Source organism: Dendropsophus ebraccatus, chromosome 4 (assembly GCF_027789765.1).
Source record: "Dendropsophus ebraccatus isolate aDenEbr1 chromosome 4, aDenEbr1.pat, whole genome shotgun sequence".
Classification (NCBI taxonomy): domain Eukaryota; kingdom Metazoa; phylum Chordata; class Amphibia; order Anura; family Hylidae; genus Dendropsophus; species Dendropsophus ebraccatus.
The window spans coordinates 118,167,313-118,194,038 of NC_091457.1; the positions used below are offsets into that span (position 1 = coordinate 118,167,313).

The 26,726-nt window shown below is 42.8% G+C and overlaps 1 protein-coding gene across 1 annotated transcript in view; it reads left to right on the forward strand.

Moving 5' to 3' along the window:
• The first annotated feature begins 8,367 nt into the window (after positions 1-8,367).
• Positions 8,368-26,726, forward strand: part of RYBP (RING1 and YY1 binding protein) — a 65,370-nt gene continuing 47,011 nt past the window's right edge. The window contains exons 1-2 of the mRNA XM_069966875.1: positions 8,368-8,647; positions 9,836-9,961. Coding sequence (XP_069822976.1) covers positions 8,616-8,647; positions 9,836-9,961 — 158 coding nt within the window. The 5' untranslated portion in view covers positions 8,368-8,615. The remainder of the gene's footprint in view (positions 8,648-9,835; positions 9,962-26,726) is intronic.

Genomic DNA, 26,726 nt, shown 5'->3' on the forward strand with positions numbered 1-26,726 from the left:
GTGCTTTTAAGGGTCTCCTGCACAGAAATGAGGCCTATACTATATAGGGGCTGCTACAGGGGAGGGCTATACTCTATGGGGACTGCAGCACAGGGGGAGGGGAAAGATGACAAGAAACACAAAATTGAAGCAGAGAAGATGTCCCCTGTGAGTCACCGAATACCTGCAATATAACCACCTATAAGGTCTGCAGGTGTACAGCCACATCTATGGTCACTGCTGAGGGAGAGTACTGGTCTTTGTATAGTGTAAGTTATGTAGTAATGGTATAAAGGGGGGGATAAGTCACTATGTGGTGAAGATCTGGTGATAATATTTGTTTCTGATGTAATGGTAACAGGTGATGCGGTTATGAGGGGCGTGTCTGTGTGGGGCATGGCTACGGGGGCGTGGCACATTGCTGTGACTGTCCCTCTTTCCTCTGTGCAAAAGTTGGGAGGTATGCCATGACCTCACAGAATTGGGAGCACACTGCACTATGGGGGCACAGGGAAGGGTAAATAGGACTTCTTTATTATGATCCCAACCCTTGTCCCCCCTGGATTTTTTTCTGACCTTTACCGATCGGGAGAACAAGCGCTGAGAGTGGATGTGCTGCAGCGCGGTTCTCCCCATTGGTACAGGTCTGAATACTCAGACTCTGACTGATCAAAACTTTTGACATGCTTTCTGAGACATACAAGAAACAAAAAGTGCAACAGCAACCTGCAGGTGCAAAGGCTTACCGTACATACTCTGCCCAGTGTACACACAATAAAAAAAAGTGCAACAGCAACCTGCAGGTGCAAGTGCTTACCGTACATACTCCCGCTGGCGTACACACAATAAAACATCAGGGTGTGATTATATAGTTAGGAGGGGTGTATTAAGGTCCTTTTATACTGAACAAACCTGAGCTGCAGAAATAATCACTGTAATGTGCGTGCAGCCATTTAAATTCATTGTTTTTGGCTGCACATCCCCTTTACACACAGATGTGCAGCCTGTAGAGTTCAGCACAACTTGTGCATCCTCAAGTCCAATTGTTCAGCATTCGAATACCAGTGGCTGAAGAAGTTGGATGCAGCCCTAAGGCTGTGTGAAAAACATGACTACAGTCATAGGCTGTATCCATCTTTCCACAAACTCACTAGAGCTACATCCAACTTCTTTAGCCACTGGACTTAAGCTGATCTCTAGCGGCTGCAGTGTTGGACTGGGGTATCTGGGGCCCACTTAGTTTTTGGGTAGTTGGCCACATGTCCTATTTATAGAGATATTGTCACCTCCTATACTCTATGTGCTGTTCTCGGCACCATCTACAAGCTTAGATGTAGCACATTTGATATATACCTGTATAAAATCACTTCATTTTATTAGTGGACAGTGTCACCTGGCGGAGTTTCAAAGCAGTCGGCCTCCTCTCCTCTGCACCACAAATTCTCCAACCATCAGACAGTCCAGATAGCATTTGTAATACATCCCCCAAACTAAACGTAAAAACAAAACAATGATGCCTCCCCAAAAGACCACACCTTTACTTCTAAGATGTGGAGTCCTGATCATCATTGTAGTGTTGCCTGCATGCTATTTTATAGCTGCAGAGTGTCCCTTACCATTGGAAACACTGTGCAGCTATTGGACATCATCAGCACGAAGATCAGGACTTCGGCCAACCCATTCATGTCTTAGAAGAGAAATAAAAAGTGCTGGGGAGAAGAAGGCTTCAGCTGCCTTCTGATCCATGGACAACCCCTTCAACATTTGGCTCATGTGTTCTCAAAAGAAAGACATCATCTTTCAGACACCTTTGATGGTGACTTATCTCCACAAAAACAGAAGGGTTGGGCAATTAAAATCCAACATGCCTGATCCTACTCTTCTCTGACCTCATCTATTAGAGGAGAGTCAGGAACACCACACACTTCCAGTCTTGCAACATCTGGAGAGCCACTAGTTGGGTGACCCTGATATGAATGGTCGCCATGTAATATTACAGGAAAAAGGCCTCTCTAATTGGGGTTTTCCCCAGCATAAATATATTCTTATCATGGGGGGGGAGGGAAGGGTGGTATCTGGACCAGGGGTGATCTCTTAAGCCCCTATTACAGGACTCGCTTGCTCCTCGTTCCCTGCTCGCTGCCACCTCTATTACAAAAATCGGTAGTGAGTAGGTAAGAGTAGGGGGGCCACGGGGAGGCTGCCCAGGTGATCGTCCAGGCAGCCCATAGAATATAGCAGTGGTCTGCTGCCGCCACTCCTATTCCTCAGAGCGATGGCAGCAGATATTTGCTATCTTAGTAGTTTGTCTTTCAACTTGTTAGACAACCATCAGCCGACATGGTTCATGTCGGCTGATTGTTGTCTTCTCATACACAAGACGATGTCCGTAACGGTAATTGTTCCGATAATTGTTCCGTGTAATAGGGCCTTTAGCTGATCGTCCCAGTGCCTGCATTTTGATAGGTGTTGCCTTAGCTAAGACAGCAACTTCACTGGAGAGAAGATGGAAGGACTGTAGGGTACTCCATCAATAAGCCAGTGTGAGAGCAGATACAGAGCTTTTCTCTCTCTGGGGGACCAAACATGTCTGTACGTTATTTTCAATGGGAATTGTGTAATTCTTTATTTCCCTTGTGAATGTGCAGGAGGGGAATTGAATACCCAGAGCCACGTTCAGCTGATCCTCACTCAGAATCCAGGCAGCCTATATTCTGGGGAACCTAAGAACAATAAAAGTGGACAACCTTTTTTTTTTTCTTTACTTCCTCTATGTAACTGAAATCCCCAGCTCTCCGTGTCCTCTTCCTGTCATGGCACGTGCTCTGTGATATCTGTATCCTCTTCTCATGATGTTATCCATGTAACCTCGGCGCCTCTCACCTTGTCTTCTATCTATCCCGGTTCCTGTTCCATCTGCTCACAGTTACATCCTCTTCTCTCTCTGTATCCTTCGTAACTTCCTGGACTTGTGGTATCTGCTGCTCTCCAGAATCCTCTATGCGGTTATCTCTTTGTATCCTGTTCGCCATGTTTCTGGAGACTTTCCTCACACATTGCTATTGTATATTTCAAATGAAATGGGGGAAATTCCTATAACAACCTGTCAGATCATTACACTAAATATCTCACTTTCGACTGCAAGTTAAACATTTAGTTACTATGAGGAAACACCACGGTTGTTCTTTACGATGAGAACATATCCTATGGCAGTGTTCTTCAATAGCTGCAATACTGCAACTCCCAGCATGCCCTGACAGCCTGCGGCAGATGTGATATGTGATGCAAAACTAAGAGGTGAAGATGTATGGATTTGCCATTCAAATGCATGAAAAGTGAAAGAGTATGGTTTTTATTTTTTACACCACCCATACCATATTCATGTATACAAATGCTCCCTAGAATACCCCTTTAAACAGCTGTGCTGGTTCTTCTCTTATTTTATTTCCCCAATACAATGCGGTTCTGTTGCTCGTCCACTTGACTGTGTAAATCCCATAGTGACTGCTGTGTTGACTGGAAGTCACTTTCTCTATGAAACGCAAATTGAGTGTCTTATAGAGATCCATAGAAAAAGTCACTTCTGGTCTGTGCAGGGATTCAGATAGTTACAGTGCCAATGACATGGGTGAGCAGCGTGACCGGAAAGGCATCATATTGGAGAAATAGAGCCGACCGGTAAGAAAAGGATCAGAATGACTGTTTATCTATCTCATGTTACAGGCAGTAGAAAGGGGGGAAAGTTTCCAGAGTGCTACTTTAAGCATCTGCAAACCTGCTTGTTCGTGTCACACTTTTTGGATGGCACTGTTAATGGGAATCAGAAATCACGCTGCTAAATTTGGCAATATTTGGGTGGGCACTCCCCAGATGGCACCGCTTATAGTGGAACTTTGTCACTATTAATGTGGATACTCTGGCTTTGTTAGAGACACACTGTCGCAATTTTATTTTTTTAAAGAAATCAACAGGGGTTGTGATCGTAAGCAGTTTTGCAAAATACCCTATATTTTTTACGTTTTCTATGTTTAACCCCTTAAGGATATATGCCTTACCTGTATGGCATGGGTCCGCTAGGGGATTTAGCTCTGACTCCGATCCCAGCTGCAATCAAAACTGACAGCTGCATTTAAACCCCTTTAAAAGCCCATGCTGGTGGTATAGTAGACACATCACCCCCCATGATGCGATCACAGAGGTCTTAGCACTGCATCGCTCGGGGCTTCAGCAGCCCAGAGCAATGGAGCACTGTTCTCATTGATCAATGAAGTATATATATACTGCATTGATCTCGAGGAGGAAAAAAATGAAAATTGACTCCATCCTTGTGATGGGTTCATACTGAGGAATTCTCGCGGATAATTAATGGGAAAACCAGAAGGTTAGAAGCAAAGAGGAAGGTAAGACAATTACCTTCATCCTCAGCTCCCTATGCGCTAAAAGCAGGTTAGATGCTTCTAAGCTGCTGGTTGTTTCCCTTTTACAGTTACATGAGTATGCATATAGAAAGCTGTCAGTGACCAAGTAGGACCGCCCACTTGACTACTTAGCCCAGAATGAGGAGAGATTTCCACAAGTTTTTCTGGAACCTTTACTATAAAACTAAATAGCAATCTGCTCAGCTTTTCCTGCTCTATAGCATGCTGCCTGCAGACTAGACTGTAAGTTCAATATGACATGTTCTCTCACTGTCATTTGTAAAAAAAAAAAAAAAAATTACGTCTCATAGAGACATTTTAAAAGTTTTGATCAGTCCAGGTCTGAGTGTTCAGATGCCTGCCAATAATGAGAACGAGCAGGGAGAGGACTGTCCTGCAGTACCGTCAGCTCCCTGCTCTGTGTAAGTGAAAGAGTCGGGCTTCTTAGACTTACATTAGAAGCCAGATTCATCACATGACAGAGAGCCCTCTCCCGGCGTTTAGCGCAGTCTTCTTCTGGCTTGTTCTCACGATTGGTATGGGTCTAACCATTTAGCCCTGGACCGATCAAAACTTTACATTGACAGGATCAACTAGCTAACACAGAGGAAAATATTAATAATGATATTTATATGGCGCCAACATATTCCACAGCACTTCAGAATTCTGGGGGTACGTACACAGACAAAACCAGACATTTTAGAGATACACATGTAGCCATAAAGTCCAGCATGAGGAGCGAGGACCCTGCTCACAAGAGCTTTCAATCTATGCAAACTTACAGTCATGGCGAACAGTTTTGAAAATAATACATTTTTACAAAGTCTACTGCTTCAGTTTTTAAAATGTTAATTTGCATATACTCCAGAATGTTATAAAGAGTGATCAGCTTAACAGCAATTACTTGCAAAGTCAATATTTACCTAGAAAATGAACTGTATCCCCCAAAACACATTTCAACGTCTTTGCAGCCCTGCCTTAAAAGGACCAGCTAACATTGTTTCAGTGATTGCTCCATTAACACAGATGTGGGTGTTGATGAGGACAGGGCTGGAGATTAATCTGTCATGATTAAGTAAGAATGACCCCACTGGACACTTCAAAATGAGGCTGGTGCTTGGCATCATTGTTTCTCTTCTGTTAACCATGGGTATCTCTCAAGAAACACGTGTAGTCATCATTGCACTGCACAAAAATGGCCTAACAGGGAAGAGTATCACAGCTAGAAAGATTGCACCTCAGTCAACAATCTATCGCATCATCAAGAAACTCAAGGAGAAAGGTTCCATAACCATTGTTGCCAAAAATGCTCCAGGGCGTCCAAAAATAAAAAAGACCAGCAAGCGCCAGGACCGTCTCTTATAAGTGTTTCAGCTGCGGGATCGGGCTACCAGCAGTGCAGAGCTTTCTCAGGAATGGCAGCAGGCAGGTGTGAGGGCATCTGCACGCACTGTGAGGCGGAGACTCTTGGAGCAAGACCTGGGGAAGATTTATCAAAGGGTGTAAAATTTAGACTGGTGCAAACTGCCCACAGCAACCAATCACAGCTCAGATTCCAGCGCTGGTGAAAGGAAAGATGAGCTGTGATTGGTTGCTGTGGCCAGTTTGCACCAGTCTAAATTTTACACCCTTTGATAAATCTCCCCCCTGATCTCAAGGAGGGCAGCAAAGAAGCCACTTCTTTCCGGAAAAAAACATCAGGGACAGATTGATATTCTGCAAAAGGTACAGGGAGTGGACTGCTGAGGACTGGGGTAAAGTCATTTTCTCTGATGACTCCCCTTTCCGATTGTTTGGGACATCTGGAAAACAGCTTATTCGGAGAAGACGAGGTGAGCGCTACCACCAGTCTTGTCTCATGCCAACTGTAAAGCATCCTGAAGCCATTCATGTGTGGGGTTGCTTCTCAGCCAAGGGAACCGGCTCTCTCACAGTCTTGCCTAAAAACACAGCCATGAATAAAGAATGGTGCCAGAATGTCCTCCAAGAGCAACTTCTCCCAACCGTCCAAGAGCAGTTTGGCGATCAACAATGCCTTTTCCAACATGATTGAGCACCTTGCCATAAAGCAAAGGTGATAACTAAATGGCTCAGGGAACAAAACAGAGATTTTGGGTCCATGGCTTGGAAACTCCCCAGATCTTAATCCCATTGAGAACTTGTGGTCAATCATCAAGAGACGGGTGGACAAACAAAAACCAACAAATTCTGACAAAATGCAAGCATTGATTGTGCAAGAATGGACTGCTGTCAGTCAGGATTTGGTCCAGAAGTTGATTGAGAGCATGCCAGGGAGAATTGCAGAGGTCCTGAGGAAGAAGGGTCAACAATGCAAATATTGACTTGCTGCATTAACTCATTCTAACTGTCAATATAAGCTTTTGTTACTCATAATATGATTGCAATTAGATTTCTGCATGTGATAAAAACATCTGACAAACACACATAAAGGGGCAGCAGATCACGTGAAAATATATTATATTTGTGTCATTCTCAAAACTTTTGGCCATGACTGTACTATTTATTTCAATGGGAGATAAGCGGCTGCCAGACACCATCGGCAGCAATTATTAGTTTCTCTCAGAGTCTGGATGGGTGGTAGATGACCAGTAGATGAAACATGATGCAAACTGTGGCTCCATCTGTTTTGGGAAAACATGTCTGAACATGTTAATCTGCAGAAAGACATTGGCTAGTTAACAAAAACCTTTATTAAGAGCATATGTGTGCACTGGGACTTGTAGTACTAAAGCTTCTGGAAATGCTTCAATGGAAGACTACATTGTATTACTGAATATAAAAGCCCAAATGCATTTTTCACAACTCTTAAGAGACTGGGGTTAAAGAAAAGGTGATCTATTTCCTGGTGTTTGCTGTCTAGTCAAACACTACAGTTTTGTGGTCTTCAGTAAGCCAGCGACCAAGAGGTGCTGCAGCAGTTAATGCCTATCCCCTTACACCTCAGCCTAACAATATAAGTACTCTGAGCAAATGATGATTTCTGTAGGATGCTGGGACCACTATGTGCACACAGACAAACTGACAGGCTCTTTCTGTATGTTGAGACTTGTAGTACTACACAATGTAGAATAGCAGGGTGGCAGACCAGAGACAAGCCCTGCAAAACTTACAATAAGAACCTTTGCATAGACAATAGGACAACAGGCAAGTGTAGCCAGAGACTGTCTTTGTATGCTGGGACCCATGGTTCTACAAAATCTGGGACACCTTTTAGCTTAGACTGGTGCTCCTGCTATCTAGTTATGCTGGGTTTTGTAGTTGTCTTCCTACACAAACTTTTTGAGAAGTGTTCTCTGATCTGTAGCTCTCCAGTTGCTACAGAACTACAACTCCAATCATTCTTGGACAGCTAAAAACATGCAAGATAAAATAAAATGAACATGATGGGAGTTGTAGTTTTGCAGCAGGTGGATAGCCGCAGGTTGGTGCACGCTGTATCTCAGGTTAGACAGTGCACCCACCGTTTGTATGAGAGGGCTATGGCACTTGTAGTCCCCCTTGAAGGCTGCTCAAGCCTGAGACTACTTTTCCACTGAAAATAGAGAGGCTGTACAGGTGAGCCCTGACACTGGTCACAGACCACCTGTAGCTGCTGCAGAACTGCTTGGTCATTACAGCAGCCAACCATTCCTTAGCTCTGTGACGTCATATTAACCCCATAGCTCCACATCACCAACCTGTTGTGCTCTGGTCCCAAGAGGTTCTGCAGCAGCTGATACCCACCCCTGCCTGTAGGAGCTGTCTCCATCCTCAGTAGCCCAGCACATGGCTCCGGGCCTGGTGACCCCCCTGATATCCATCAATTAAAACCCAAAGAATCTTTCACCTTCCCCACTTGCTGGACTTTTAAATCCCCCACAGAGCGCGATTGGCTGGCGGAGTGTGTGACGTCACGTCGGCTGGGCCCCGCCCTTCCTTCCGTCCCCGAGTGTCTGTGCAGTCTGGCAGCGGATCGGCGAAGGAGAGAGAGCACGGCTGGGGCTGCTCCCGGAGCCACCGAGGAGGACCAGCCAGCCTGCCGGCCCCCTCCCCCTGAGCACGCCATACCCTCACAGCTATACCCCGCTCACCTCCAATCCATCCACCTCCCCCCCTGGACCCTCCCTTTAAATCCCTATTTATTTATAGGTGTTGGGGGGTTCCCTGCAGAACACAGGAGGGGGGAGGGTGCACCAGGCGTGCAGGATTTTTACCTTCATGATTATGGGAGACAAGAAGAGCCCGACCAGGTACAGTGCAGCAGGGGATGGGTGGGGGGAGGGGTATAATAATAAGCCTTAAAGGGGAGGGGGTAGGTTTATTTATATACCCCCATTACCATGTAGACAGATGGAGACATAATCCCCCCCTCCTCCCCAATCATCTCCCTGTCCTTGTAAGTGGAGGCTGCAGTACCAGCACCCTGTAAGCCCCCCTCCCCATTATAATGTAGGATGTATAGATGTATATAGGGAGCTGTGTGTGCTGGGGAGGAAGTGCCCAGCTCTACTATGGCGGCTGATCCTCTCTCAGACACATAACACACACACACTCCCTGCACAGAGCCTCAGACAAAGAGAATATTTACCAGGAGAGAGAGGAAAAAAAAGGAGGGCAGGGTGGAGAGAGAGAAACGCCTCCACTAGCCTTAAAATCGAAATAAGTCATTGCCCCCCCTCCCTAATATCCTTTAGTATTATTTCATTATTGATAGGTGAATGGGGAGGGAATGGGAGACAGTGGGTGGCAGGAATGGCTTGTGTTGGCTATGGCTTCTTTGTCTTTTGTGCCTTATTTTCACAGTGGGGTGTGTTGTGTTTTTATAATGCTTTTATTCTTTGCAACACCCCCCCCCCCCCCTCCCTTTCCTTTCCGTGACCATCTTCTCATTGCTATATGTCAGGGCCCTATAGGGACGTAAAGGGTTAAGCACGATGGTGACGGCTGTAGGAGGAGGGGGGGGGGTACTGTTGTTGGAATGGCTGTATGTCATAATGGGGGGGGGGGCAGTTCATTGGCGGAGATGCTGTGGGTGTCTTCTGTGACGGGGTGCTGGCACAAGGTGGTAGTTAGGGGGGTGAGGTGAGGGCACAGCAGTTCGCATTGGCAGAAGGCTGCAAGGAGAGGAGTAGATCTGTGTGGCTGTCTCTCTTCTAAGGCTGGTTAACCCCTTCCCGCTCACTCAGCTCTGTAAGGTTAATTTGAAGGGCAGGGAGTTTAATCTTGGATATGGTGATTCTTGGTGCCCCCTGCAGTCCTAGAATTGACAACCTGCTTTATTGTGCTTTTTTCTTTTTCTATTAGTAGGATGGGCTGGAAAGTTTAGGCTCTCTATGGGGGGTGGGGGGTTATCCGATATGACAGGTCCATGTGGGCATGTGTGAGTGATTGACAGGTCTGTGAATGTGTCCCTGATATTTCTTGTGCTTGCTTTACAGGCCAAAACGGCAAGCTAAGCCTTCAGCGGATGAGGGATATTGGGATTGTAGTGTGTGCACTTTTAGGAACAGTGCAGAAGCCTTTAAATGCAGTATATGCGATGTCCGGAAGGGAACGTCCACAAGGTACAGTACCGGTTGCCAGGTTTCAGCCCTTCTTCAAGCAAGGAAATGTTGCAATGATCATATGTAAATATTTACTTGATACATTTATTTGTTACTTTTTCCTGGTTTGCTTATTGTATGTTTCTGGTGTTGTGTATGTCATGGAAGATTGAAGACAACTTGTGTCATGTGACGTCCAACGCTGTTATGTCATGCAACTCTCATTCATGCCATTGTGCGACTCTGTATCCTTCCCTACAGAAATATTACTATGGATGTTATATGATCATTCACTTTTATGGGAGTTTGGTCACTTTTGGATTGTACAATATTGTACAAGAATTATGTCACTTGTTCCTTTCCAATGGAACTGCTCATATTGGCTGCTAGGTTGATGTAGCAGAGCTGAGTTTGTCATGTAACTGTTTAGGGGCTGCATTGTCATGGCTTTCTGCCTTAGGATTATGGAGTAGGATTACCTACATTCCTTGGTTGATCCCCACTGTGCGCTAAGTGACAACCTCAGCTCTGCCACAGCTGGGAACCTTGACTCAGCTACATGTACTTGATAGTTTGAAGGATTCTCAAGTGCGCTGACCCATTATAAGCGATGGCTGTATATCCACTGTATATGTTAATGTAGTATTTGATGGCAGGTGAGAAGCAGGTGACTTGTCTAGACAGTAGATATATCCCCCTCCTTTCAAGACTTCTTTGTGGGAGGATTTGTTTCCAAATGACATTTACAGGTGTTTATATTCCGGACGTATTTCGTATTGGTTACAATGGAGAATGGCTGAATAATGTGGGAAATAGATTCTTGCCAAATGTAACTTTAATGTCAATAACTGTTGTTTGCTTTTCTATGTGTTTGTTTTATATCTGGTCATGTTTGTCTGATCAAGGAGGATTAACCCTTTAAGAACGTACAAAGTAGTACTGGTCTGCTTTGAAAGAGTTAATGCAGCTTAAACGCAAATCCATGTGTGGTGCATCTCTATAGCATGATGGTGAAATACATTATACAACCAGCTGGCATGGTCACCTGTAGAACTTGCTGGAAGTTGTAGTTTGCACCATTCTTTCTTGACCGAGAACTGTGCACGAGGCTTTGGATGGTTCTTTGTTTACTTTCTATCCATGAATCTGCTTGACAATTAATCTGCTTGGAACAGCCAAGGCGTAAATATTCTTTTATTGCCGGCCTTTTATTTCAGTGTTGGCCGTAACATTGGCCAGAGATGAGCCAATAAGTGGGCTGGCCTGACCCATGGGAGTTTCTATAGTGACAGATTGTCATTGGGTTTAAAGTAATCATCCTAAGTTCATTCCTATAGTAGCCCGGGGGGGGGGGGTCTGGTCTGAGTATTGTGGCCATAATATTGATACCAAAATGCATTACCACCATCTTGAGCTGGCTCACTGTCTAGAATTGGTGTGTGATTTTAAGGCGGCAGTTCTGAAACGGAAATCATCAATATTAGAGATGAGTGAACTTTGAGCATGCTCTGGTTCCTCTGAATCGGAACGCTCTGCATTTGAAGTTGGATACACTCCTAGGGAGTCCTGGCAGCTTATGGTTGTATCCATGTTTTCCAGGCAGCTTAAGTGCTGCATCCCACTTCTTCACAGCCACCCAAGTGTGGGCGAGGTTCGCTCATCTCTAATCAATATGCATCTATTGTCGCCGCCATAAATTAGAAGATGTCTACTAGAGACGAGTGAACTGTAACTTTGGCTTCACGCCAACCTGATTACTTGGCATTGGAATCCCGGGTTGCATCCATTTTCTTCAGGCAGTGGGACTCAAATCCTGAGCAGTCAGGTTCATGTGAATCTAAGCTTTCTGTAAGTTTGTTAATCTCTAATGTCTACCTTAGACACTTGCTAGAAGACTTCTCGGAGTCTCCAGTCTAGCATTTCTTCCAAATTATAGTTCACTTTTAATGGCCTCTGTTTGTCCATGAATGGTACCTTATCATTGAAGGTTTATGCTGGAGACTTTACAGAAGCCTCACCAGCACCATAGGGGTCTAAAACATTCAATCTGTATATCAGTAGGGGGGCCTAAGCTCACGGCCTTCGTTCATGTTGGCTTCTGACCTCTATCTATGACATATATTATCATGGGACATATATTATCATGGCTTAGCCCTTTAGGGCAGGGATGGGGAACTTTTGGCCCTCTAGCTGTTGCAAAACTACAATTCCCATCAAGCCCGGTCTTTGGCTGTCCAGGCATGATGGGAATTGTAGTTTTGCAACAGTTGGAGGGCCTAAGGTTCCATTATCCCTGCTTTAGGGGGTTGCACATGGAACTCACATAAAGCTGCAGTTTTTGGTAAATTCAAAAGAAATCGGAAAATATTATTAATGTGATTTTGTACTTCTTGCTCCTGGATCCACTTCTGAGTATGGTACAAAAATTGATGGAACACTGAGTGACACCAGCCATACTCACCTATTACACGGGCGGGCAGCATACCCATCGCTGTCAGGATTGGAATTTTTTTGACATGTTGAAAGATCACGATCACTGTGCATGTTGGCTGATTGTGGTCTTTTATCATGCGCTATTACACAAAGATTATCGGCTGGAATGGCTGGTAATTGGCCAAGTGCGGCCAATAATTGTTTGGTGTAATAGGGCCTTTAGCAAACTGTTTTGTCACGACAGAATGCTCCTGAAGTCTTCTTGATATCCGTCTTATGTGGGACATTTCAAAGAAAAGAGTCATTGAGAACAGCCCCCCCATTACAATTCTCGTCACTTATTCATGCTGAATCTGCATAACATCTTGACGTTGACTAGACTTTAGGAATTTTCAAAGAATTGAATGATTCATCTCTTCACGTGAAACTTCCAGGCTGTGGCCAGCAGTCCTTGTGCTAAGCGTTCAGCCAGTATTTCCTGCACGTGATTGACAGTTAATAATAAACAAGGTGCTCCCACTCCTAGTAGTGATATCGAAAGTGTGTCGGTGGTGTGTTGTGTTTGTGATGTCTCCTCACTCCACACAAATGCTTTGTACTTCAGAGTTTAGGACGACAGTCAACATTTTGCAAATAGAAAAAAAACTAAACAGGGAATTAGATGTCAAGCCTTCTACTCACTGGTGGCCATCTTCATTTTTAGAGCCAGAAGTGCTAGTTGAAGCAGCTGGATGGCCTTCTGACAAGGAGGTCTGTTGTGGACCCACTTCCAAATTTATTTTGGGCCCTGCTTGGAAAATAAAAGTCAATAGTGAGGGTCCCTGGATAGATCTTCTTGTAGGTATATGATGATGTTGCAGGTATAGACACATCCCACAGAGACCTACACATGCCCATGCCTCCTTCCCGTGACCACCCTAGGCAGTGTCGGCCAGCATGACCTATAATTAGTGTTTTGTATTGAAGAGTTAACAACTGGCTGATGATTTCCCACGAGGGATAATTTAAAGGGTCAACAGGACTGAGTTCTGTTTTGACTGGAGTGAGTAGATGATGTGTTGGTCACAGCTGACTGTTTTTGTTGAACCTTCCTTTTTCTATGATGGTGGTTGAGTAATGAAAGGTGCCTGCCCCCAGTTCCCTGTAATGGCTTGGTGTGTTAAAGGCCATCTTGACAGCTTCTCTCTCCATTACCATAACCTAGGCACCTTGAATAGCATTTGTAGTTTGTCAGCTCCAAGGAGAGCAGGGTTGGGGTAGCAAAAGGTAAGCTACCCCTTTAAGACTTGACTTCCATGTAAACATAGTCCTAATTTACCTTCTGAATAGAAATCCACCCTTCATTGATGAGTTCTAGGAAATTGGTAATGACTCTCAGTAAGTGGAATTTGTGATGTCATGCTTGGAGGGTAAAGCACTGTCAGACGTTTGCCCCCTGACAGATGTGAAAGCTGTTAAGGTCTGTTAATGTTGCAGGTGAATAGACCCTTATTCAATGATTTGGGTTGTCTGTGTGTTTAGAGGGCAGGACTGTAGTGTACAGATGTGTCACATGACGCCTTTTACTGCAGACCATTAGTTGTAATGTATGGAGCAGAACACCATTTCAGGTCAATAATGATTAACTTAGCAATGCTTTTGTGCCTGTTAATACTATATGCACCTGAACAGGTGAGAGAGGGGGCAACTACCCTGAGGGTCTCCACCATTCCATTTATAATTCTATGTCATAGCAATGAATGGTTATACAATGTACACGCGGGTATGTTGGTAGTACATGTGCTGGTTCATTTCTCATTATAGTTAGTGGGGGATTATTGACATTGTAGATTATTGATGCCTGGGCAATGTACAGTGTTTATACCACATTCTATGTAAATATCACTATAGCGTACTATTATTTGTACACAGTGTAGCGGAATGTGTGCATTATTGTGCACTTGTTTATTGGCAAATACTATTGTATCTGTACCACTCACAGACAGATGGAATGACTGGCATACTTGGAGCTGCTGGAGCATTGCTTAAAGGGAACCTGTCACATAGGAAATCCAGCCCAATCTGCAGGAAGCTTGTTTGGGGGAAAAGTTTCAAGATAACTTTGTCATTTGGGTAGTCACATGGGTGGAACTACTCCGCTGTGATAGCTGTCTGTAAATGCCTGTAATAGAGTTGTCAGAGAAGAACCGCCTCCTTAGCTCAGAACGAAGTAAGATTTATCTCCTGCCCTATAAGATGCCACCTGCAGACTGAAAGTGGTAGCCCCCCCCATGGGTTTTTGGGATTGCATATAGGAATGGGATATCTTTTCTGACAGCTAGAGACTGCTTTATGAATGTTGGGTCAGCCTTGTAATCGCCAATTGCCATTCACTCTTGGAATCTGGGACAGGATTGGAAAAGGTGTAGTACAGTGGATTTCTGAGCACCGTGGGAACATATCCACCTATTGTTCTTTTCTCCTATTTCATATTAGTTGGTCATATACACAACCCACCCAGAGTATGATGGCTTCTGTGCTACAGCTGGAGGCTGTGGACATCGCAACGGTTACCTGGCGTATCTTCTGTCTATGCAGATATTCACTCACAGGTGCCACTTCGTACCAGGGTTATCAGATTGGGCCTTTATAGTAGAAGCCATCCAATTGATTATATTATAAATCTATGAAGTAAAAAATGACAGTGAGGCTAAATTGAAACCGCAGTCTGTGGCCTTAGAGAATAAAAATTTTTTCATATCAACTGGTGTCATAAAGTTATACAGATTTGTAAATTACTTCTATTGAAAATAATTTTAGTCTTCCTGTACTTATCAGTTGCTGTATGTCCTGCAGGAAGTGGAAGAGATAGCTGATCTCGGGGAAACCAGCCAAACGATAAAACTGCCGGCTGCTAGTGAAAACGCTCAATGCAGTGAAATCCTAGGTGTATTGCCCCCTGGGAAACATGAATATGCAGAAAAAGAGGCCGCGGAGCCTCATTGAAGAGTCTCGAAACACAGAACTAGTCAGATATCTGCAGGAAGTGGTGGATTCTTTCCAGTCTGGCTCTCTGCTGCCACCTCTGTCCGTGACAGGAACTGTCCAGATCAGCATTGAATCCCCATAGAAAACCTCTCCTGCTCTGGACAGTTCATGTCACCAGCAGCAGAGAGCATTGTTTCAGACTGGAAAGAATACACCACTTCCTGCAGGACATATAGCAGCTGATAAGTCCCGGAAGTCTTCAGTTTTTTAATAGAAGTAATTGACATAACTTTCTGATACTAGTTGATTTGAAAACTGTATATATTTTTTTTCTCCTGAGTACCCCTTTAATGTTTCTCTATGGGGATAGATATTATAATGCATTTGGCTAATAGGGGATTGTCTAGTATAGATGCAATTGAAGCACAACCCATTGTATATCCATATGGATTCTATGCCCTTATTACATGTCAGCAAGTGCCTATTCACCAATGGTAAGCAGAGATCCTTAAGATGGTGAAGGGTTTATCTAGGCTAATGGGAAACTGGTGACCCTGAAGCATCATTTTGTACGATTTTCCTCCAGCCCCGAATATCCGCTGCTGATTTTTACCTTTATTCACCGATCTATTAATTTGAGGACTTTTTTTCTTCGTCTTTTATATTAGTATTTTCAGAGTTGTCATAATGATTGATGAACAACATTTAGACTGTTAAGATGTCGAGCCTGAGACGCCTAGATGTTTTATTCAGATGATGTTGCTTGTGGTGTTCTCAATGTTTTAGTAAAATGATCCGGCTCGTTCAGCGTTCGGCTGATACTGCACTCGTCTTGTTAACACTTTGTCTCCCTATCTAATTGCATTATGTATGAGTATTAATCTATATGTAGAAATAAATCTCTAAGATTAGTGCTGGGAGAGCAGTAAAACCTGGATTTTCTATAAAACTATAGAGGCAGGTCTTAAAGGGTTAGTTCACCAAACATTTATTTCGTTTAATTCAACAGGTGACAGAAAGCGCCAGAGATTTGTAATTTACATCTATATATCTAAGTCTTCCAGTACCTATCAGCTGCTGTATGTCCTGCAGGAAGTGGTATTCTTTCTGCTGGAGGGCAAGAGATGTTTTCTATTGTGATTTGCTACTGCTCTGGATAGTTCCTGTCATGGACAGCGGTGGCAGCAGAGGGCACTGTCAGGCTGGAAAGTATACACTACTTCCTGTAGGACATACAGCAGCTGATAGGTACTGGAATTCTTGAGATTTTTTTTTTAATAGAAGTAAATTACAAATTCTGGGACCAGTTGATCTGAGAATTTTTTTAACTATCCCTTTTAAAGGGTATGTACCCCTTTGCCGCCAAATTATTATGGTCCCTATATATGTGAAATGGCAGAATATACTACAGTAATTGCTTTATTTTACATGTATTCAGCATCTTTGCAGATCTGTGTCTCCATTGTTAGATTCTATAAGCAAATCCTGTATAGTCTGAGATGGTTATAATTTTTGGGTCCTTTACACTGTGTATTTTGTACAGTAATGGATAGGTTATGTCACCAATTCTTAGTTGGAACCCCCAGGACCCCGAGAATGAAGGGGCCACAGTGCGGTATCTTCTCTATAGCCTGTTACTCCAGCCGACACCATGAAAACTGTGGCATAGGTCCTCCACCAAGGGAAAGAGGATGTAGGGCAGGATCAGCAATAAATACAAAATATTAAAGGGGTACTCTGGCAAAGCTTTGTAATTTACTTCTATTTAAAAATCTGACGTCTTCCAGTAAATATCGGCTGTTGTATGTGCTTTAGGAAGTGGTGTATCCTTTCCAGTCTGACAAATCCCCATAGAAACACTCTCCTGCTCTGGACAGTTCTTGTCACAGACAGAGGTGGCAGCAGAGAACACTGTCATATTGGAAATAATACACCACTTCCTGCAGGACATACAGCAGCTGATATGTACTTGAAGACTTGACATTTTTAAATAGAAGTAAATTACAAAGCTTCGCCAGAGTTCCCCTTTAATATTATTGATTTGGTGCTGATTCTGTCCTACATCCCTTTTCCACTGGAAGATGGAGGACCTGTGCAACAGTTTACATGGTGTCAGCAGAGTAACAGGCCATAGAGAAGATACCGCACTGTGGCCCCTACATTCTCAGAGTATACCGCAGCGAAGCACTGGAAGGCTTGATTTTATCTATATAACTTTCTGACACCAGTTAATTAGAAGCAATTTTTGCCAGATTACCCCTCTAAGGATCAGTAGGGGTCCCAATGGTCTTCCCAGTTAAAGCTTTTCCCCAGATTAGGGATGACTGTTTTAGTGATATGCCATCACTATCTTTTATTCCTGCTACAATAATGGAGATTTTTCTAGGTATTCTGCATTGTTCAACTCTTGAAATCACCCCCTTTATTATATGCAGCCTGGCGGTACTAAAGGGTATTTTTTACATCTGTGCAAATCTGTCTTTATTAATTTCTCCTATTAAATCCAGTCTTGTTCCATATTTAACATTATTAGACTTTTTGCTTTTATGCCGCTTTTACCCTTCCAATTACACAGGCAGCGCCAGCTGCATTCGGTCTGGTCGCTTCACACTGTCAGAGGCGCTGGCAGCGAACGCTATATGACAAGGGCAAACGAGGTGATGAAAAGATGATGCATTGGGAGAGACTCTCAAAGCATTCTTATAGAAAATCACTTTAATTTCTTCCAGTCGAGGACTCCGCTTGTTAATTGATCTGTGGACACAGCATGTGTCATCTCCATCAGGTTGTTACGGTTCTACTTTTGCTCTTTTATTATATGTACATTTTCGGAGCATGAAAGTCTATGGAATTATGTTGAGGACCCTTCTTTCTCGGAATACATTGACTGTTGCTTGTTGAATTCCTTTGTTCTTTATATGATATATCTGGTGAAAGAATAACACAACTCTCGAACCATCACTCATGACTATGGCACCTGACCATGAGACAGTACTCTAGCTACTAGGTAGAGATATGCAAATTTAAAAGGGTCCTCATACATCAATGTCTTCCCCTATCAGGTATCATGTGCTGATGTATCAGGTTTACCTTGGGCAAGTAAGCAGGCATCCTGCCTGTAGTTTTGCCTGCTGCGTTGCCTGCTTCCTCCTGCTGTGGTGACAGACAGAAGAGGAGGAGAATCTATAGCTAGGCACCCAGTGGGATGTCTTTATTCTCCCTTCTCATCTCCCTGAACACCAGAGGGTGGTGTCACATTGGGGGGCCTATAGGTGCGGCAGCCTGGTTGTAACTTCTAAGAGGAAACTAGCATTTTTGTGGAATTTGCCCTATGAGGTCTTCCAATCCCTTCCTCTTCCCTATGAGGTCTTCCAATCCCTTCCTCTTCCCTATGAGGTCTTCCAATCCCTTCCTCTTCCCTATGAGGTCTTCCAATCCACTCTTCCTGTTTGCAACCAATTAGGGAAATTGGGAATTTTTTTGCATGCACTGGGCCTGTACATGTTTTACCAATAATATATGCAGTAATATTTTCATCTTGCTGTCTTTGTTGTGCAAATTCCTTTACTATTTCTATTGTTTGATGTGGGTGTTATAAAGACAGCTCTTGTAGTCTATAATGGTAACCAAATAAGTATGCCATAAGCGCTACCAATCTGTTTGACAAATGCACTAAAAAAGCTATGCAAAAAAATGTACAGATAATGTGGTCCGAGAGGAAATCTGGATGAAGCAAAAAGACCAATCCGCCTGTGACTGAATTATCGAGCTCTTTTCCTCTTCCATCTGCCTCCAGACATAGAGAGAGGAGAATAATATCCTCATCAGCCTCCTATGATTCACATTCTGATAAATCTGTGCTAAAGTTATTTACTAGAGACTCGTTGGATTTGAAATATTACATTTTTAAAAAATTTTTGTTTATAATAATGGACTGTTATATCCGGGTATCTATGAGCAATGAGAAAATTCAAGTTCAAAGGACTGTTCATAACAAAATGTTTAGAGGGTTTGAACAAAGAAAAAAAAAGTTTGTTTCCTGTACACACTAGTACATTCTTTACCTAAGAGAGTGGAAAGCAGCAGATAAAGTGTTTATCCCCAAAACAATCTGCTGGAGGCTTCCCATTGACGAGAAGAATAAGAAACGCTTGGGTTACTTAACCTAAAGTAAGATAAGTAGTAACCCAGAATCTTACCCCTGGCCAAAATGTGGCTTATCAGCTAGAATTCCTGTTCAAGAATAATATATAGTTCTTCAGAGTTCATTGCTACTGTTACTAAAAGTGTTACACGGAGCGATTATCGCTTAGAAATTCTTTATAATTATAGAAAACGAGCAATTATCTTTCACCATAATAAACGATTTTTCATTCATTGCTTGATCGGGTTTTATTTTTGTCTTTCAACATGTTGAAAAATTATCGTTGGTAGTTTGCAGATCGTTCGCATATCTGTTTGTGTAAGTTATTTGCCAGTAACATATTTTGTGTGGTTTATCCTGAGGAATGATTAGCGACCATATAACAACATAAAAACGATTGTTCATAACAGTAATAAGTGAATGTAATAACCTCAGAATTGTTCGCTTCAAAATTGCTAGTTTTCACTAGCGATCCATCGTTATAGCGAATCTTTAGCGTCTCCGTTATTGTTAGAATTACTGCTCTAGTTAATATGCTCAGGATAACCCTATGGTGTTTTTGGTTAAATAGTAAGTTGTGGTGTTCCATGGGGATTTTAGATCTACGGTAGCAAAAATATTAGAAAGAGCCTATGGTTCCAGAAAATGCCTCCCTAAAGACAGAAAGAAGAGGAATTAGTCTAGACCTTTCAAAAAGTGCCGTGGTCTTTATTCCTCTGTTATATCAATACGCTGCCTAGAGAGTTGACTCATGCTATATATTTTCCTTGGAATTATTTGAGTATTGTTCCTCATTTGATGTTTATTACAAAATATTAAAAAAAATTATTTTGTCCTAACTGTGATAAAAGATCCCTATTTAACCTTGAGATCTCCAAGCCCTCAAAGCAATGACACCAGAGGTCATGAGGAAGAAAGGTTACCCAGCTGAATAAAAAAAAAAATTGTAATCCCTGGATTCTAAAGCTGGGAGACGATATACTGTTTGTACTAAAAACTCTCCCACATATTATAGAATGATCCCTGTGAAAACCTTTCCGCTTTTAAGTGCGGCTACAAAGACATCCTGGAACCGTTACTCATGAAGGGAATGGTTCCCCGTCCCATAAACCACTGGTGTCTGGAGTAATACTTCCCAGGGTTTAGTTCTAAGACTGAACAAGTCATTTCCTTTTCTAATAAATGTAACACAGTTGAACAAATACATTTAGTACTAAAAGTTCACGATGGAGGTAGAGTGCCTTGAGGAGGGGGGGGGGGAGGTGTATATGACATCATTTAGGATGTATACTAAAACAGCGAAGATTGGCAGTGTACATAAAAGCCATGATAAACCTTGTTCGCATGTCACCCCAGGCATTTGAGATAGTGTTGTACTTGGATGGTCTTTTGTTGGTGGTAAATTAAAAACAGATGCCAAAATCCCAGATTTTTATTTAAACTTGATAATTATTGACCCACCTGGGTTGGAAGCTAAACTGGGAAAAGTTTAAAATGTATCAAATTTGTTACTGAGAATATTAAATGTATACCCATCTTCTTAAACCCACATCCATTGCAATAAACTGATGGCATATCACTAGGTCTCCGAGGTCGGACCCCCACTGATCCTGAGAATAAAGTGGTCACGGTACTAAATCTGCAGTATGAAAATGGGAATAACCATGGTAGACTGTGCACATAAGGTTCTTATTACACATGGCAATTATAGCTGATAAATACCCTGTGCAATAGGCCCAATGACCAGCCAACACATAAACAGATGTTCATTTGTCTGATAATTTCATGGTTTTATCCTGTGAATAAATCCTCATTCATCTGCCCATCACCTCACCCTTTGTAATAGATGTGTGGCTTACGAATGGTGGCAATAAAGAACTGCATATATGATCCTGTGGCTCTGCCCGTCTGCTAACAGAGCTGTATAATAGACTTCTTAAAGGGCAAGTCTATTCTGCTAAGTTTGGTGTGGAAAGAGACTCCACACACTGGGCGGTAGAGTTGGCGAGTTACAACTGTATGATATCCGGGGAGTTCTGTGCACAAGCCCTTTTCCAATGACGATGACTTGCAGGGTGTTGTATAGTTGTCATGGCAACTTTACCACCCAGCATGTGCAGAGTCTTGCCACGCTGAAGTTTGCAAAACTGTCAGGAGAGCAATTCTAGACTTGCACTGTAGATGAGCCCAGATTTAGGTGATCAGTGCTCCTATTGTGTATTACAGGTGTTCTCTCTCTAGAAAAAAATCTTTGACGTTGTGGAGACGGTAGAGCTCAAACAGAGACCTTCTTGTCTCATCTAATATGTAACTAAATTCACTCCTGTCCACTACAAAATTCAGTATGTTGATTAATAAAGAAGTTTCCCTAGAAAAAGTGATTGTGCTCGCAAGTAGAGATGAGCGAACCTCCCGAGGAAAACTGAGATACAGCCTATGGCTGTATCCCAGTTTTCCAGGTGGTCCTCCGGCTGTATCCACCCTCTTCACGGAGGCTGCAGACAGCGGGAATCAGACGCCGAGAGTTCAGGTTCATACGAACCCCGAACCTCAGCAGGTTCGCTCATCTCTACTCGCAAGTCAAGTAAGGTCTTGCATAGATTGGTGGGAATCCAAGAACTCTATGAGAATGAGTCCACTGGGCAAATTGCAACTTACAACTAGTGACAGTTGCTGCAAAGTTTTGGGGCTACAGCATTTTGTTGCAGGGAGTGTGGAATTAGAGTCGAGCAGGGGTAGCCTCTCATTTCAGGTAGCTAAGTGCGGTTTGGGAAGCTGTCAAATTGCTGTCACCAGACCTACTCAATCTGTACAGATACGGACAGACAATATGACAGTTGTCTCATATATAAATCATCAGGGGCGACGAGGGGCAAACTGCGTCAGGACTTGACTGACAAAATTGTTTCATGGGCCAAGGTTAACAAAATATCTTTGTCAGCAGTTCATCTAAAAGGTGCAGACTTTTTAAGCAGAAAAAAAATCACGGCACATGGGAATGCAGACTAAAAAAAAGGCTGAGGAAATGGTGAACCCTGCAATAATAATAATAATTATTATTATTATTATTATTATTATTATTATTATTATTTCATTCTGTAAGTGGTATTACAGAGTTGTAATACCACATACAACCTGAGAACAGTTTTAGCACTGCTAGCAGAAATGTTTCTTTCTGATCCTGGATAACCCCTTTAAGTATGATGAGAAGGTGGCTGAACATCCATTGCTAATAAGACATCTTAAAGCCATGCTTGCACAATGTCTTATTCAGGTCAAAAAGTCCCTTTTTATTTTTTAATACAATGACAGCCGCTAATGATCAGAATCATTAAGGGCTCTTTCACACAGAGCAAAAGCAGCTGAAATTTCAGCCGTTAAAATAGGTGCAGAGCTAATTTCCATTGTGTTGAAAGGAAATTCTGCTCTGCAGTTCACACAGTGGAATTTCCGCACTGAACTAATCCGCTTTCCGCCAGAAGAATGAACATGTTCATTCTTCCGCTAGCGGAAGCCTATACAAACCAGTGGGGCTCTAATTTTCAGTTTCAGCGCGGAATACGCGCGTATTCAGCGCGGAATACAAGCGTAATACAAGCGGAAATTACGCGCTGAATCAGTGCGGAAATGGGGAAAAAAAGGGGGGAGGAGGATTCTAGTATATATTCTGGTATAGTCTAGTTTACTCGCCAAATACTCGCTGAATTTCAGCGCTGAATGCATGCGGATTCAGCGCGGATTCCTCGAGTATTCCGCTCTGAATTTGTCAAGAGCTGATTACGAGCTGAACACTTTCCTAGCTGAATACGCAGGGATTCTGCTTGCATTCTGCTTATATTCTGCTCGGAATTCAGCGTCAGTTGATTTCAGGCGGAAATATTTCCTCGCGTAATCCGCCCCTTTTGTTCTGTGTGAACATAGCCTAATAGTGGTTCTTATTGTGGAAAAAATTGCTGTGTTTTTTCACCTAGAAAGATGATGTTGGAACATAGCCTAAAGGAATGGTTGAGAAAAGTTGAGACCTTGACTTGGGGCCCTATCACTTAAAACAAATCTGACAAATCAACCAAAAAACATCTGAAATTACAACTTTGTTAAGGGAAACCAATCGGTAAAAAAAAAGAAGTCTATAATGCTAGGGAAATGTGCTGAAGCATCACATAGCATTCTTCCCAAACATGTGCATATAACCTGCTTCCCTGCCCGGTATAATCCGTAAACATACTCTTGTAAATTCCATGTTCTATGTAAATGAACCCCTACTAGTCATCTAGGTGGTGGTTTTTCCCAAGTAGTCACTGTCCCCTGGGCATGTCATCAAGAGGTGGGCCTTCCCTCACATTGGCGTACTGACATGGTCATTACTGCGTGCATGCACAGCACGGATAGGACCCGCTGTACTGAGCTAGTGGGTCATAAGCATTTTTTTTTCCGATTGGTTCCCTTTAACATCAGGTTCTTTTCTTTTGGTCAGATGATGGCCTAATCTTGTAACTTTTAGGAAGATCCCATTGGTTTTTAGCTTTCAGTCATTGGTTTCTGAAATCAGATTTATCTGGCCCCAGGCAAGAGCAGCACAGCCACTAAATCCCCACTGTCCTCTTCACACACCGGTACATCACTTTCCCTTTCTTCACTTGCTGTAGTTATCAGGAAGCTTCTATATCCTGTGATGTTCTCCCGTGCCTGAGGCCCTACTTGCCTCATGAAGCCTAAACTCACTGCAAGTGCTGATGTAGGAAAAGGCTTGAAGGCAACATGACTATAACCTGAGCTGCTTCTTTATTATGACTATGGCTAATGCATATCATGGACAGTATCACTTTCAGTGTATATTCGGGAATAGTGATCTATTTACCTCAGAAGAATTCCAGACTTCAGATTTGGAGATGGTATATGGTTTATTCTGGGACTGGGATGGCTATTCGACTTATTTAACTTTAGTTTTCGGGTCTTTCTTTTTAGCCTCTATAAAGTTTTTTCATCTGGCGCTGCTTCATGTGTTGTACTTGGCATCTCGAGAGGGTGACCGTCTCATTACAGTGTTTTATTGCTTGCACTTATGAGCAGCTTTGTTGCTGCTGACATGCAGGCCCAGTGATTTCCACCCATGGGCCCTCGTGAAGTTATTCAGATTCAATTTTTTTCCAATGTAAGTTTTAAAATGAAAGTGATAATCTAAGTGATTACTATCTGCAACCCTAGTACATCCGAACTATTGTGACTCTATTACTTTTCTGCAGCTTATAATGTCTCCTGTGACATACTAGTCAAGGAAGCCTTATATCGAAACTTGTGCGCGTCTCCATCATGACTGCCCTCAGCAGCAAGTGAGGTCAGAACATAAAGCCCCGATCTCTGACCTGTCTTTCTTATTGGTTTCCCAGTAATTTATCTTCATATTTATTTACTGCCCTTTGCCATCTTTTAGTTATGCTTCTAGTACTAGGAGTCTTCATAGAGGCACAGAGAGCTCCTGGGGTTTTGTATATTCAATACATTTCCCATTTATTTACATTTTTACTTTTTGTGTGAGCTGTGGTTTGTGCAACATTTCCCCCTTTTACCCGGCCTACACCACTTTTAATTATATATATATATATATATATATATATATAATATATATATATATATATATAGTGTGTGTGTGTGTGTATATCCATCCATACCCACACTGCATTTTCCCCCATCACTTCTGTTCTGACAGTGCCCGGTCCCCACAGCTCACCTTTTGGTTTTCCTTTTCTTTCTTTTTTTTTTTTTTTTTAAAGTCTGATTCAGCCTAAGCCATGTTTTTCTATTTCTTGCACCAAGGGAGATTACCAAGGCCTTGCTTAATTTTACACATCTAAAACTGTTCGCATAAAGGAAGGTTAATGATTTTTTTTTGGCTTGATGGGCAACATCCTCCCTGAGGTGCTTGACCTTCCAGGTCAGGTTGAAAGGTCAGGGGAAAGGATTAGATAAGATCAAGGAAATGGCAAATGGATAAGGAGAGAATGGAATAGAAAAGATAAAAGCAATGTTATAGGTTTCTAACAGCCTAGACCTCTCTGTTCTACATATAGAGTATCAGGTCCTTTATTTCTAGACCTTCATTGTAAAGTAATGTTGCACAGTGTATCTACTCACTTCTCGGAGGGGAGATGGACCTACTCCCCCCCCCTTTGCCCGGAAAGCTTGTCTCTCCACTACGGTCTTGTCTTCTGCTGGAAAACAGTTTCCTAACTCTGATGATCAGATTGAGGCTTCCAGCTGCAAGGTGCATGCACACCCGAAGCTCAGTGTGATCTGCCCTCAGTGCAAGGATGAAAGCCGTCCAGGCATCTCTTGGATTAACTACTTCACAAAACATATGATGTACAAGGAAACAATGTAGCTTTTTATGTCCAACGCGTATGAGAACCTCAAGTTCCTTTGTCAGGGACAACCTCTCCGATCTGATCATCAGAATAAGGAAACGGTTTTCCAGCAGAAGACAGGCGGTAGTGGAGAGACGAGCTTTCCAGGCAATGGGGGGGGGGGGAGTAGGTCCATCTCCCCTCCGAGAAGTGAGCAGATACACTGTGCAACATTACTTTACAGTACAGTTGGTTTGTAAAGAGATCGCTCCCCATTTTTCTTTGCTTGTTGCTTTTTTTCCATTTACCTGTGCTGGAGCTGGTGGAGGTATGTAGGGTTTAGCGATCCCGGCTAAAATCATTTTGAACTATTGCTGGCTATGATACAACAGTGAGTGGTGAGGATACACCACTCACCAAGTGTAAGTGTATCTGTTTTTTATGTTGTAAATTTTTTGGGTACCCCTCCACTCCCGCAGTATTTTTTCTATTTTGTTATTTAGACCTTCATTGAATAGTTCGCCTTGTGCTTAAAACCCTAGGAAATTATACCACCTGACCTTTTAGGTTGATCCCATGATCCTCAGTGATTGACTTTGTCGTCTGCACATTTCCTTATGTGATAAAGAGCGTGCGGTCAATGAATGCTAGAATTTTAGGGCAGCGCAAACCATCATTTGTACAGCTTTGCCAGCACGATTACTGAGCAGTGTAATAGACTCTCTTAACATTGCTGATAAAATTGACCAGCACTCTCATCAGGCAGTAATAGCCCATTTAATACCACCTCTACTCTTGTTTTAGTCCAGTTTTAAGGTCTGTGGACATGAGGACGACTAAGACTTCTCTCCTTTAAATTTTATAATTTAAGTAAATAAATAAATATGGCAATTAAAAATAG